This window comes from Lemur catta, chromosome 20, assembly GCF_020740605.2.
Source record: "Lemur catta isolate mLemCat1 chromosome 20, mLemCat1.pri, whole genome shotgun sequence".
NCBI lineage: Eukaryota > Metazoa > Chordata > Mammalia > Primates > Lemuridae > Lemur > Lemur catta.
In genome coordinates, this window is record NC_059147.1 from 34,018,106 (window position 1) to 34,032,726 (window position 14,621).

General features: G+C 64.8%; 1 protein-coding gene across 2 annotated transcripts in view; it reads right to left on the reverse strand.

Moving 5' to 3' along the window:
• PIEZO1 (piezo type mechanosensitive ion channel component 1) overlaps positions 1-10,623 on the reverse strand; it is a 42,171-nt gene extending 31,548 nt beyond the window's left edge. Inside the window, exon 1 of one of the 2 annotated variants that reach the window (XM_045533817.1) lies at positions 10,481-10,623. In XM_045533817.1, coding sequence (XP_045389773.1) covers positions 10,481-10,544 — 64 coding nt within the window. In that variant the 5' untranslated portion in view covers positions 10,545-10,623. The remainder of the gene's footprint in view (positions 1-10,480) is intronic. The other variant, XM_045533818.1, reaches the window with a different exon arrangement.
• Positions 10,624-14,621: the final 3,998 nt, after the last annotated feature.

Consider the following 14,621-nt stretch of genomic DNA (forward strand, 5'->3'; position numbering starts at 1 on the left):
GGCCAGGAGGGCGGTGAGGGGCTGGGACGCGGCTCCCGCCGTGGCAGGGCAGCCCCCACACCTCCCCGACGCTGGCCGACTGCCACACTCTCCACTAAGACGGCCACGTGACGCAGACACGCTGCCCGGAGCCCCCGACGGGTGGGCTTGGCCGGCATCGCTCCCTCGGCAGCGTGCTCGGCCCTCTATTCAGCAGACCCTCTAGAGCGGAGGCTTGAACATGGGACCCCCAGGCCCCTGAAGCTGTGAGCCATCGTGGGCGTGTTCCGGGCACAGGCCCCTCCCGCCCAGCCTGGCGCGACGCCCGGCACCGTGGGCTTCTCAGGGCCCCCCAGCCCAGCCCGGCGGGGACCGCGGGCAGACACGTCCCCAGGGCCGTCCCCGCAGCGGCAGGCTGGCTCCGGGTGATGAATAAGCTCCCCGGCCAGGGCAGCAGCAGAGTAAGCAGCCACTTAAGAGCAGAGAGCCGCTGCCCGCGCTGGGGGAGGCAGGGTGGGGACAGGGACAGTCCTGGCCAAAGGCTATATGTTCAGTTCCTGGAAAAAGAGGAGTGAGAAAAAGACCCGCACGCTGCCCTCTCACCCTCACATCCTGTTTTTATGGAAAACTAATCTAATTCCTGACAGCAAAGCAGGCAGTGGACATCCCCGGGGGTCCCCAGGGGCCGTGGTGGACGCCCCGTGGGCGAGGGCCACAGTCAGCCCCCTCCCCGCCAGCCCCAGCCCGAGGGTGGGAGCCTCCGTCTGGGCCACTCCCCTGCCCCTGCCCGGGCAGAGGCCAGGGATCGATGGGGGCTCCTGGCAGCGAGGGGGCACTGGCTCTGGTCTGCCACCCCCAAACCTCAGCCGGGCCCTGCTCCCTCAAGGCCTGAGCCAGTCTGCCGGGGCGGGGGCAGCTGTCATGGTGGACGGCCTTTGGAGCCAGAGCGCCTTGGCCGGAGCCCTTGCTGGGCCTCAGTTTCCTCATCTGTAAAGTGGGGGCACCACCCTAGTTGCTGAGACTTTGAGGGCTGCTGCGATGCCCACGGAAGCTTCTGGCACGTTAGCAGCACCGGCATGAACTCTTACCACGTGGGTTGAGGTCCCTTATCCAAACGCTTGGGACCAGAACTGTTCCCAGTTTCGGATGATTTTGGATTTGGGGACTTGCTTGGCCTCCCGGAGCCCGCGGCTCTCTGCCCGTGGGTGGGGCCGGCAGTGGCGGCTGCCTCGGGAGGGCAAGTGGGTCCCGCGGCTCAGCTGGTGGAGGCTCTAGGGCCTGCCACACACCGTGGCCAGCTGGGCCATGGATGGCTTGGGCTCTGTCCCTTCCATCAGCGACGCCCAAACCCCGACCACTCCCTTCCCCCTCAGCCAGACCACGGTCCTGGGCTGCCCAGGACTTTCCCGTGGCCGCCCACAGCTCAGCCAGCCAGCCTGTCCCCACCTGAGTGGCTCAGCCACAGGCCAGGCCTAAAGCTGGTGTCCCTCGCTGGGCCCAGCTCCTCCCGCCTCTGCTGTAGGGGTCACCTGCCACCGCTGAGGTCGCTGAGGATGAGGATGATGACCTCAGCCACACCTGGGAGGCCAAAGAGATGCCCCGAGGACCTCCACGAAGGGCTCCGTCATCAACCCAGCGAACTCTGGCCGGGCGTCCTGCCCTCCGTGGCCCTGGGCCTCGGGTCACCTGGTCTGCAGCCTGTCCCCCCTGCACATCAACTTGGGTTCTGCAAGGGATGTCCACCCTGTCACCTGGCAGGTCATGCCGAGTGACCCGAGCAGGGCAAGCAGGGCAGGGGCTGGTCTCATGAGACTTAAGAGTGGGGTGCGAGGAGCCCCCAGACGGAGGGACGGCTACCGGCACAGGCACGCCAGCCCTGCCGGGGACTCGGCGCCCTCGGCACAGCGGGGCACCAGCCACACTCTTGCCAACAGGCACAAGCTCCCGGGCCCCCCGGGCCAGGGCAGCCCTGCCCTCCAAGCAGCGACCAAACGGCCATTTCATCTCAAAGCCCCGGCCCCGTGCAGGCCTGCGACTCCCCCTGAGCGGTGAATGGACACACACGGCTTCCCAGATGGCCTCCCAGGGTGGCCGGAAGGTCTGGCAACCTCTGGAATGTGACACTGCCCATCCGGCCCAGAAGCTCCTGGGAGCTGCAGTCACCCTGCATCTGCCACGGCAACCCCAGGCCGGCGTCTCCCCCGCTCTGGGCTCCTCGCCCCGACCAAGCTGCCCCTGTGACCACCCAAGCACGCCTGGGCTCCAGCCCGCGCCTTGCCCTCCAGGGCGGGGAGGGATGGGCCGGCCCTGTGGAATGGACAGTCAGAGAGGGACCCCGAGTGGGACCCCCAGGAGATGGGGTTTGCCTGCCCAGCTGGGGGCCGGGAAGAGGGGCCTGGGGTCCGCGCCCAGACACAAGAAGTGGACGGCACAGAGGAGCCGGCAGGAAGTGGGGTGTCCCACCCTGGGGCCTGCGCACCGAGGACGGTGGCCGGCGCATCCCAGCTGCAACCCCAGGGGCTGAAGGCCACCTGAGGGAGGACCAGAGGAGGGCCCGGCCAGGGCTTCCTCCGGGGCTTTGCTGAGTTACCAGCTAATCTCGTTCCCGCAAGCAGCGGGAGGACGTCGCTGTCCGTTGGCCATGATGAGGACGCAGGCAGGAGGGGCCCTGCCGAGGTCACAGGACAGGCGGACGGGGTTCACGCAGGCTGCTCCCTGTAGGGCTGCCCCGCCCCGGGTCCCCCTCCCCACACGCTGCTGACCTCCGGAGATTGGGGCCCGTCCGGCACCTTCTCGCGGCCGGGAAGCTCCGCGCCCCTGATAAGGGTGGGACGCGGCCCCCGGCGCAGCACAGGGACACATCGCTGGGCGGGGCTGGGGCGAGCGTGACCTGAGCCTGGAGGCCAGGGAGCGCCACCTGCCCACGTCCTTCCGGCCCCGCTCACTGTCCTTCCCACCCACGGGACGGTGACTGCCGCGCTGGCCCTGGCCGGCCGTGATAATGTACGCTGGGGGGAGACACCGGCATGTGCTCCCGGGGAAGAGGTGCCACCCGTGACGGGAAGGACAGCTCTCGGTCGGCAAGACTCAGTCCTGGGCACCCGAGTCTCCGGGAAGCAGGTGCCGACGCATCTGTGCAGCACGCGGAGGAGGCGGGCAGGGAGGGGCGTTTGCTGGACCAGCCTGAGGCCCGAGCTGGGTCCCAGGGAGGCGGACAAGGAAGCAGGAAATGCCACACAACCCCAGGAGGAGTGGCCGGATGAGGACAGGGCCCGGGGGGCTAAGGGACCGCTTGCCTGCACTGCATGCCGCGGTGGCCGGGAGCGCCCTCCCGGGGTGCACGGGGCTCCCCGAGATTCCACAAGTAGCAAAGTGCCCAGAGCACCGTGTGCACCAGGCAAGCGGCTCCCTCACTCCACGAGGTGCCGGGCACACCCTCGCAGGGCCCAGAATGGTCCTGTCCTTCTAGCCCAGCTATCCAACCCTGGGAGTATCTCCTGGGGACGGTCAAAAGAAGGAAAAACGGGCTGTGCACAAAGACAGTCCTGCAGTCTGGGAAACAGCAGCAGGGTGGGGTCAGGAAGCCTGACTGTCACTTCCCAGTGGCTTAAAGGAGCCGGGTTCATCTGACAGATGCCCACAGAGCCCCGCCATGCCCACAACACCCACTGTGTGAGGGGACAGTCCCTGCCAGCAGCAGGACAGGCCGGGTTGGCAGAGAGGGAGGACGTCACAGCACAGGGTGGGGGGACGCAGTGGCCAGGCCACGACGGCCCACACAGGGAAGACAGCGGGAAGCGAGCGTCCCACGGATTGGACTTTGCATACAGGCACCTGCTGGCAGACACCTCTGGGGAGACGACCGCGGTGGCCGTGCCGGGGGCCACCTCCAGCTCGGATCTCTGGGAAGAGCTTGGAGCTGGAATCCACGAGGCGTTGCCCAGCCACGCTTTTTACTGTGCCCAGCCACGCTCACACGGCAAACCACGCGGGGGACATGGCCCACAGGGCGGCCCTGGGCAGCAGGGGACGTCCCCCAGGAGGGGGGCACAGGCCAGCAGGGCCTGGCAGGAGCCCTGGGGTCTCTCCCTGGCCCACAGATGGGGGTGGGGGAACCAAACAGCTGTGGGGTCAGGGGTAGCGCAGGGAGGGCTTTGTTCTCCTTAAAAGCTCCCTTTGGTGTCACACTAATGACGTGTTGTTTTAAACAGTGTTTTAATCACAAACAGAAATGCAGTAAATGAGAGGGGAGAGGAGAGGCTCCAGGCGGTGGGAGACCAAGACCCCGGCTGAGGCCCCATCAGGTACCTGCCTGGCCGCACCTGGCCACACCTGGCCGCTCCTGTTCTGCCCCCACAGGTCCTGCCACAGCCACAGGCCCAGGAACCTGTTTAAGCAGCAGTTTGGTGTCACTGTCCCTCCCTGGGGACCCGCAGGGAAGGGTGGCCAGGGCAGGCGGCTTCAGACACACAGGAGGGGAGGGGAGAAGACTGGGGGGGCCAGACCTGACACACCGGGCACTGCGGGGGTCCGCGGGCGCCAGCCGGACAGGGCCTGAGGAAGCCGGTCCCTCTCTCGGTCTCGACTCCCCGCCCAGGGTGGCTGGTCTGCCCTCGACCCCGTCCCCTGCTACCCTGGAGCCAGCCGACTCTTCCTGGGCCCGTTTTAGCCACCGTCCATGGCAAAGGAAACCACAGGAGGTGGCTGAGGCGGCCACTGTCCCTCTTTAGCCAGAACCTGAGAAGTGGCCCCGGCTATATATACTCGCGGAGAAAACAGGGCCGACTGGGGCTGTAAACAGCGCTGGCCGAACCCCGCCAGCCCGTTAGAGGGACCTAAAAATACTCCCCATAATTATGCTACTAAAACACAGCAGAAAAATCAACCCGCCCCACCCGGCAAGGCCCCGGAGACAGCGGCAGGAGAGCGGGAGCCTGGCACGTTGGCCTGAGGGGCCTCGGCGTTGCCCGGGGGGCCGGGTTGGCCCACGGCTGCCCACTGCCCATGGCTGCCCCGCTTCCCCGGGCAGGGAGTCCCCAGGGCCCCAGGTCTACAGATGGGAAGGCAGCCGGGGACCCGTGCCCGTGGGGCAGGACCAGAACCGCAGTGCCGGGGTGGCCCCAACCCTGGGAGCGGCGAGACATCCACAGGCAGGGCACCAAGTCAGCAGGGCTGACCGCCACGCACGACGCCGTGGCCGCCGTGGCCCACGCGGACGAGCCCGTTCACACTGAGGCGCAACAGAGACGCCCAGACACGGCACACCTGCTGCAGAGCCTCCTTCCGGAAACCAGGAGGACAGAGGCTGAAAGGGTTAAAAAGGGAATTTCGTCTTACCTAATAGTTCACTTTTTTCACAAAGTACTTGTATGTTGCTTATATAATTAAAACTAGATACAAATTAAAACAGGCGGATCCAGCCTCTGGGGGGTGAGGCTGCTCCGCAGGAGGGGACGGCTGCCCCTGCCGCCCCCGCCCACACTGCACCCTAGAGTCACCCCCAGAACACCCCTCCCACGGCCCCCCACCACCAGCCACCAGCTTGGATCCTTCCAGAGGCTCCAGGGCCTAAGGGACGGAGGGATGGGGCCATCCCTCCTCCTCCTGCCTGGCTGCCCTCCCCCTCCCTCCGGCCAGACTGGCCTCCCCACCCCCAGCTCACCTCCCAGCCCCTCGGTGAGGCTCTCTGCCCGCCCAGTGCAGGGCACTGTACCCACCCCACCTGCCCTCCTCGCTGCACCTGTGGGGGAGGGGGCCGCACCCCACTTTGGACGGTGGTGCTGGGGGACCCCATTTTGGGCAGCGTCATTTGTTGCACTTCCTTTCTTTTCCCGCCTGTGCTCAGCAAGGCGCCCCGGGACTGTGTCAGGCCCAGGCCTCCCTCTGCCCCCAGCGCCCACCCCGCTGGCCCTGGACCAGACCTCGGGCTCCACCCAGGGCCCCGTCCCCCAAGCCCCGGACGAGAGCAAATGAACGGATTAGCGCACAGGCATCCGAGCGGGCGGGCGTGGTGCACTGGAGCCGGGCTGCAGACACCCTTGGGGACGTTCTGCACGGAGCATGAGGACGGCAGACAGCCCTGCCAGTCCCTCGGAGCCCCCGCTTCCTGGGAACCGCCCTGTGTGCCCAGGGGACCGACGGTGGGTGGCCCAGTGCACTCAGCTCCCCAGAGGCCCAGCCCAGCCGCTGACCGCCAGCACCCGGGTCCGCGTGCGGCACATCTGGGAAAGCGCTTTGGGCTCCCTGTCGGCCGGGGACTGTGCGAGGACGAGGACGCGCCACGGTGGGAGGGCTGCCCGCCCTGCTCCGCCCAGGCTGGGCCTGAGACCCAAACCCTGGGAGGCCGTGGGAGCAACTGTTACGACTTAATAAGCTTTTACAGTCTCATTAAAAGCCTCATTTACAGGGGACAAAACGGGGGCCCAGAGAGAGGGGTGAGGGCCCAGTGACCTCAAAGCAGGACAGCGGCTGCCTCCTCCCACACACCCCTGCAAGTCGCTGACCCTCGCCCTCCCCTCCCAGCCTCCTCCCTCTGTCCTCCCCACAACCTTCTACCCCAAGCTCCCAGGTTCAACACCTGCCAGAGCAGGTGCGGGACCCACCCAGGCAAGGAAGAAACGTTGTGGGCTCTCACCTGTGATCCCAGGTGAGAGAATTAACTTCGCTACCCCAGATTCCTAATCCATAACATAGGCTAAAAACCCTGCACTCTGAGGCTGGCGGAGGAGGACAAAGGTACAGTGTGGGACAGCAGATGGCCAGTGCGGTGGCTCCAGCCCATAATCTCAGCACTTTGGGAGGCCGAGGGGGAGGATCGCTTGAGCCCAGGAGTTGGAGTTTGCAGTGAGCTGTGACGAGGCCACTGCACTCTACCTGGACAGCGGAGCGAGACTCCATCTCAAAAAAAAAAAAGAGTGGGATGTAGGACAGCAGGCGTGAGGGATGCAGGGGTCCCGTCCCCCACCTCCCCTGCAGGAGACTCAGGCCCCCAGTCACAGCCGCTCTCCTGAGGAAAACACAGGACCCAGCAGGTGAAGCTACAAGACACCTGCACCACCTTGTCACCTGCTTCTGCAATGCCTGGACTCCCTGTCAGGAGGAAGTACAAAGTGCTTTAGTACCCAGAGAAAGAAATATATACAAACAAGCGAATGTCTAATTACACACTTCTAAAATAGCCAAAGATCAACATCTTGTTGCATTGAAAAGGGGGTTTTCTGAGGGCCAGAGTGGGCTCGCCCTGGGCCCTGGGGACAGAAGGGACAGGGAGGACACCCTCCACCCACCCCGGGAGCAGGCAGCGGGCAGAGGAGGCCTGTCAGCGTGGGGACGGGACTTCCTCGCCCTCCATCTTTGGGTACAGAAAGCAGAATTGAAGCCGAGTCAGCACAGCGGAGACACCGCCCAGGAAGCAGCCCGGGGGCCAGGACGGGAGGCCGGGCACCCCCCGCCCGCCCCAGTGAAGACACTTCCCCTGAAGCTCCCTCTGCGCTGGGCCCAGGGCAACACCTGCAGGACGACCACGCGCTGCTCCTGGGCAGGCCCCGCCCTCCCAACACGGGCACCCCCGCACACACGTGCACACTCGCACACGCGGCCCTCGCTACCGTGAGCCAGGCGCCCCCACCTGCCGGCCCAGCCCACCCCGCGACTGCCGATGCCGGGTGCTCCTCCTCCCAGACACACCAGCAGAGTGAGCGGGGCCCGGAAGGCACACACCCCGGCACAGGTCGCTCTCTAAGGGTGGCAAAGCTGGGCTCCCCCGAAATCCCTGTGACTCGGCCCACCGGGAGCAGCAGATGTGGCTGCTGAGTGACAGCTACCAAGTCCCTGCTCTCCCCAAGGCCTCGTTCTCACTGCTGAGGCAGAAGACAGCCCTTCCTGTCCGCCTCCCGGGGCAGTGACAGTGAAATGGTCTGAAAAGGAGGAAGCGGCCTCCACTCTAACCGGCCGCTGCTCAGGCCGTCCAGCCGGGGACGGCAGCGGGCTGGTGGGTGTGCCCCGCCAGGCCAGGCCGCCAGGCACCCTGAAAAGCAGAAGGTTGTCACACCGCATGTGTTTGCCACAGTCAGCAACACAGTTCCTGCTGCCTGCGATGCTGTCTATGCTTCCGGCTGCCCCGAAAGGTGTGGTCCTGTCCTACCGAAATCACAAAATGTCACAAAATGTCCTGCCCTGACATCCCTCTATACGCTTCCAGCTCCGGGTCCTGATCCCCTAAGGCTCCAGGGACAGCCGGTGACACTGCCAAAAGTGAGACCGTTTGGCGGGGTGGCGGGGACAGCGCTCTCCATACCTTTCGGGCAGCAGCCCTGCACGGGGAGTGGGGCAGGGACAGCCCGGCATGACTCAAATCCTCCCCGCGGTGCTGCCTGCGCCAGCCCCGGCCCAGGCTGACTAACACCCTCTGAAGACCTGCTTTATTCATTTCCAAAACACCACAGGACCGGCCGCTTGGAGCCAACGCTCGCCGGGAAGGGGAGTCCAGAAGACAACAGAGCGAGTGTTCTGCCTCTGGTCCCTCGGGAGCTGCCCAGGCCCCAGGGCCGGACAGTCAGACACAAGTCCCAGGTGTCACCCAGGCAGGGCTCCTGGCTGGCTCCACGCCCACCTCCCCAGGAGCTCAACCAAAAACACCGCGGCCCAAGCTGCTCGCCCAGGCACAGAATCAGCGTGGGGTGTGGCCTGGGCATCAGCAGTATTTTTACATTAATAGGCTTTATTTGGGGGCAGTTTTAGGTTTACGGAAAGTTTTATACAGAGAGTGAGTCATCAGTATTTTCTAAAAGCTTCCCAGGTGACCCCAGCACGTAGCCTGGGGTGGGAACCCCGGAGCCGGCACAGGCTCCGCGTACCCCCCAGGGAGGCGAGAACGGGGAGCTCCAGGTCGCCTGCGTGGGCAGCCGCGGAACAGTCGGAAGAGCCCAGGCCCCCAGACCAGTTCCCAGGGGTCGGCAAACCGTGTCCCGCCTGTCGACTCTGGCCCAGCACCTGTGTCGGTGCAGCCCACAAGCTAAGAATGGTTTTTACATTTTTTAATGGCTGGAAAAAATATCAGAAGAAGAATGCATGATGTGAAAATATTACCATCTGGGTCTTGAGAGGACATCTTGGCCACTGTGCTCAAGCAGCACCCGCCGTCCGACGCGGGGCGTTCCCCAGGAAGGAGCCCCACCCCACGCAGGGACTAGGGAGGAACAGGGAAGCCCACCTGTCCCATTCTCACTTCCCAGCTCCAAATGCCGGAGGCTGAGGCTGCAGCGGCCCGAGGGGCAGTCAGAGAAGCCCAGCACTTTTAAGAACGTACCTGTTCCCCACTCTGAGGCTGCTGTGTGGTCACTGCCCTGCCCTGCCCTGCCCTGCTGGGCTCTTCCGCTTGTTTTCGCCCATGCAGCTCCGGAGGTGCAGGGGAAACAAGCCGCACGGTTACCGCCCAGACCCTGCTCTGCGCGCAGGGCTGACGGAACAGGAGAAAGTTTCTCAAAACCCTCCTTTCAACCTCCCTGGCTCTGACCGATTCCAGCCTAGAACATCTCCCCCAAGTTTCACCACCTTGCTGTGCTACAGATAAAACCGTGTCCGTCTGGGAGCTGACGTGCGGGCTGTTCCCGGCGCCCTGCAGCCGGGGTCCTGGGAGCCCAGTCCTGCCTGGAAGGGACGCTGGCGCTGGCCCGGCCGCCTACCTAGAGTGACGGCAACGGCTCTGGGAAGGACTTCAGGATGAAAACACCCCCACCCACCGAGGACTGACGGATTTCCACACAACAGACAGACTTTCATAATGCGAACTATTCCATCTTTCCGTGGAGTAATTCAATCAGACCGCCTGCCAGCTCCGTCACACATGGCAGGACAGAGCGAGCTCCCGGGCCCTCTGCCCTGCGCAGGCGGCGGCGGGGAGGGGTGTGGGGGCACCAGGCCCTGGAGCAGCCGGAGCCACAGGGACATGCTTGGCGAAAGGGGCGCCGACTACTCGGCAAGCAGGGGACGCGGGCGGCAGGGCTGGGGATCCCCAGCTGACCCCAGGCCCCAGCTTCTCGGCGGTGGCCCCTCCCCGAGCCCGGGGCAGAGGCCTGCCCAGCCCCTCGGAAACGGAGCCCAGCAGGGCTGGGAGGAGCCGCGAGGCGCCCGAGCTAGTTTTCCGAAGTGCGGGACTGCCCTGTCCGGCGCGGGGGTGGGGGACGCGGGCCCACCCGGGGCGCAGACGTTAGTCTGCTCCGCAGGCTCCAAATTAAACAGCTGCAGGCAGGAAGCCCGCCTTCTCCCAGATTGGTCAGGAAGCCACGCTGCAAGTTTGCGCTTTTTTTTTAAACACCAAAGAGAAAAGGAGATTCGCGCTCCCCCAACACCGCTGGCCCTTCCCGCAGGGGCCCGCGAACCCCTCGCCCGGCCCGTCCCGGGCGCTGCCCCCGCCCGCCGCCGCCCTTCCTGCCCGGCGCTCTCACGCGTCTGGAATGCGGGCGCCCAGGCCCGCGCGCCCGGGACTCCCGCGCCCACTCACCGGCCAGGAGCGCGCAGGGCAGCAGCAGCCAGTAGAGCACAGCGCCCAGCACGTGCGGCTCCATGCCTGGCGGCGGCGCGGGCCGTGCGGGGCGCTAAGGGGCGGTGCTGGGGCCCAGGGGCCGGTGCCCCATGGTGCCGGGGCGGGTCGCCGCACGTGCCACGCGCCGGAGTCGCCAAGCCAGGACCCCGGGGACCGCGCCTCCTCCTCCTCCTCCTCCTGCTCCCCGGGCCCGGCCGGCTCGCTTGGGCTCAGCCTGCCACTCGGCGGAGCGCAGCGCGGCTGACCGAGGCCGAGCTGGGCCGGACGCTGCTCGTGGCTCCCGCCCTCCGCCCGCGGGCCTTTATAAGCTCGGCCCCCACATGCCCGCCCTCCCCGGCGTGCCCGCCCCCGCGCCTCCCCTGACGGCGCTGCGCGCCCGGGCAGCACCCCCAGCGTCCCGCGGTCCGCGCACCCCGCGCACCCCGGCCTGGGCTGGCACGTCGGACCGAGACCCCGTCCGCGCACGCCGGGAAGACCCCACCTCGCAGCCTGGCCCCGCCGCCTGGGTGTGCGTGGGGTGGGAAAGGGGCGCTGCGCCCCGCGCTGGCGGGGCAGGGGCCACATAAAGGCTGCCTGGGCCTGGGTCCCCAGGGAGCAAGCACCCCACCCGCAACTGCGCCCGCGTGGCCCGGGCAACTTTCGCTTTGCTCCTGGAGACGCGAGGACGCAGCGCCCTCTGGGGACCGCGGGGACGACGGCGCGACCCTGGGACTCGCGCGGCCAGGCCTGCGAGGCGTGGGGCTGTGGGTCCTCGCGTGGCCTGAACGGGGCTGGGGGGCTGGTTGCAGCCACGCCTGCCCTGAGCACCTGGCGTACACAGCAGCGACCGCAGCAAGCACCTGCTGTCGCCTTGGCGGGGAGGCTGGTCAGGTCCAGGGTGTGCCGGGCGCCTCACGCAGGCCCCTTGGTTTGGCCATTGCCCTTGAGGGGGGCACAGAAACCAAAAGGGGCGCTGTGGCTGGGCAGCATGGCCCAGGGGCGCCAGGGAGGGAACTGGTGGGGGACCCGAGGGCCAGGAGGGCCCTAGAGCTGACTGCTGTGAACCCAAACACAAACTTAGGGCCCCCAACTTAGAACACAAAGCCAAAAATGCAGACTTTCATGGGAAGTGTGTGTTTAAATTCTGACTCACTTTCTCTCGCAGACCCACCCTCTGGTCTGGCCCCAACAGTCTCTGCAAACAGATGGGGAATTCGCCCACAGACACACTGGCAAAAGAGCCCAATGTGTGTGCCCAAGAATCTTTAAAGTAGCAAAAGATGAGAGAACAAACTACCTGCCCACAGGAGGATTGAACAAATTACATGCACCTTGCAGCGGAGTACTCTGTAGCGGTTAAAGAAAATCAGGCACTTTCTGTGTATCAATAGGGAACCTCTAAGATACAATGTTGCGACTGGGGAGAGCTACTCCTTGGGCACAGGCCGGCATGCTGCCCAGCTGGTGCCCCCACCACTGTCCACCTGGTGCCCCTCCCACTGCCTAGCTGGTGCCCCCCCACTGCCTAGCTGGTGCCCCCCACTGTCCACCTGGTGCCCCCCCCACTGCCTACCTGGTGCCTCCCACTGCCTAGCTGGTGCCCCCCCACTGCCCACCTGGTGCCCCCCCACTGCCTAGCTGGTGCCCCCCACTGTCCACCTGGTGCCCCCCCACTGCCTACCTGGTGCCCCCCACTGCCTAGCTGGTGCCCCCCCACTGCCCACCTGGTGCCCCCCCACTGCCCACCTTGGGAGGGCGGGGCTGGCAGGAGGGAGGGAGACGTGATCCTCTCTACAATACTCTTTTGTACTGTTTTAATGTTTTGCTGCATACATGTATCACCTATTCACAAAATAAAATTAGCAAAATGGAGACTGATCCTCGGAGAAGATCTGCCCGACCTGCCGGCTGGCCAGGCTGGGAAAGGCGGGGGGAGAAGGGGGGAGCGGGGGAGCCGGCCAGTCCAGCTGCTCCTCCCCAGTTGCCCAGCCCATGGCCGGTTCGGGAATTCAGACCATGTTCTAATCCAACCTCTTTTGCGGAAAAGGACATCGCGGGCCAGAGTGGGACAGTGTCTGCCAAGGGGCAAAACAGGCCTTGAGCCCGGCCTTCCCGGCTTGGGGTCCAAGGCCACCTCTTCCACCAGCCCCCGGCTCCGGGTGCTTCTAAACGTGTCGCTGCTGTTGTTTAAAACAGTAATTCAGTCTTGGAAGAGCCACTGTGGTCAGGGGAGACTGAGCTGCACCACTTAGCTGTTAACTTGTCCCCGAGGATGATACCGCCATCAGGACTTTACTTGTTTATGCTTAAAAATTAATTTTAACAGGAAACAACCCAGTGTCCATCAATGGATTAATGTGTCAAGAGAATGTGGTCTGTCCGTGTAATGGAATATTATTTGGCCATAAAAAAGAACACAGTTCTGGTACGAGCTGCAGCATGCGTGGGCCTGAAGGCGCACGGCCGAGAGCCGGGAGCCAGACACAAAAGGAAAATACTGTACAATTCCGCTGTTACAAAATATCTGACGTGGGCACATTCATGGAGACCGAGGGCAGAAGGGAGGGTACCGGGCTGGGGGAGGGGAGTGGGAGTTAGTTTAATGGGGAGAGTTTTCTCTTTGGGGTGATGAAAAAGTTCTGGAAATAGTACTTGTGGCTATACAACAATTGTGCACGTGCTTAATGCCTCTAGATTATACACTTAAGGATGGTTAAAACGGTAAACTTACATCTTTTTACTATAATAAACAATTTCAAGAAACATGTACATGGTTAAAATAATTTCAAGCAGTGGGCTCTGAGCCTCCCTCCCCACCCAGGGTCCCTCCCCGAGGCAGCCACAGTCTCTGTTCCCTCAGCTTGTTGTTTCCCTGACCCTCGGCCAGAGATTCCCCAGGTTTGGGGAGCGGTTCATTTCCCTGGCTACGTTCCCCCTGATCTCCCCGCACCCTGCCCTGGGAGCAAAGAGCAGAACCAACTGGTAGAAACCGGTGTCTGTTTGCCCCTGCCAGCAGGCCCAGGGTCTTCCTTAGGGCCACCCGGGCACAGGGTGGGCTCTGCTGGAGACTGCTGAGCCCAGAGCCCTTTCCCCTTAGCAATGGAACCCCCCTTCCTTCCTCAGCCCCAGGTCAGCAGCAGAGCCCCGGGGCTGCAGGAGGAAGCCTGAAGTCACTGCCACCTAGCTCTGCCCCAGTGCCGGAGCCAGTCCGGTCCTCGGCAGTCCCTGCCGCTGGACGGGGCAAGCCGTGACAGCCCAAGTCCTGGGCCTGCCCGGCTGTGCCCCTCCCTGCCTCAAGCACGTGGGCAAACTACCGAACCCGGGGGACCTCAACCATCTTCTTGTCTGTAAAACGAGGGGCCTCCCAGCCCCTGGGAGCTATGAGGGTCAGGTGAGTCGACTGCGTTAGGGCCACACCTGAGAAGCAGCAGGTGCCGGCCTGCCTTCAGCAGGTGCACAACTGAGGCACTCAGACACCAAATGCGCCTGCTGTGACGTGCAGTGACAGACACGCCCTCATCCTCATCCTCCGGCCCACGCTGGCCCTGAGTAACTGTCCTCTCGTGCCCACCTGGGATCCGCCTGCCGGCTCCACTTGCTCCCGGCCAAGGCCGCATCCAGCTCTGTCGGTGCCCGGCGTGCGCCGGACCGAGGTAGCAGCAGCCGGCCGAGAGTTCGGTCAGCGTCAGGACCCCGCCGTGGGGACGCGCACCCCAGGGTCCTGTGGCCAGGAGCCCTCTGACAGCCGGTGGTGAGGAAGTGGGGGTGAAGACGGCTGACTGGTCACTGGTATTTGCCAAATGAGCCCACATTTTCGAGACTGTAAGCGGTTTCACCTTCCCCATCTTGGTCGTGAAACTGAGCCCAGCTGGAGGGACGCTGGGAGGGACAGGATGGAAACCGACAGAGGCTGGAGCCCCAGACCGAGCAGCTGTGGACGCCGTGGCCCCGACCACAGTGGCAGCCGCGTGGGGTGAGTCCAGCGTGAGGGGCCGGAGACAGGAGGGTCTCGGCCCAGCCCCCGCAGCCGTGCCCCGGCAGCATCTCGCGGTGGCCGAGCTAGCCCTGCCCAGGAGGGAGCAGAGGGCGGACCGTCCCAGCAGGCGTGAGGACGAGGGGC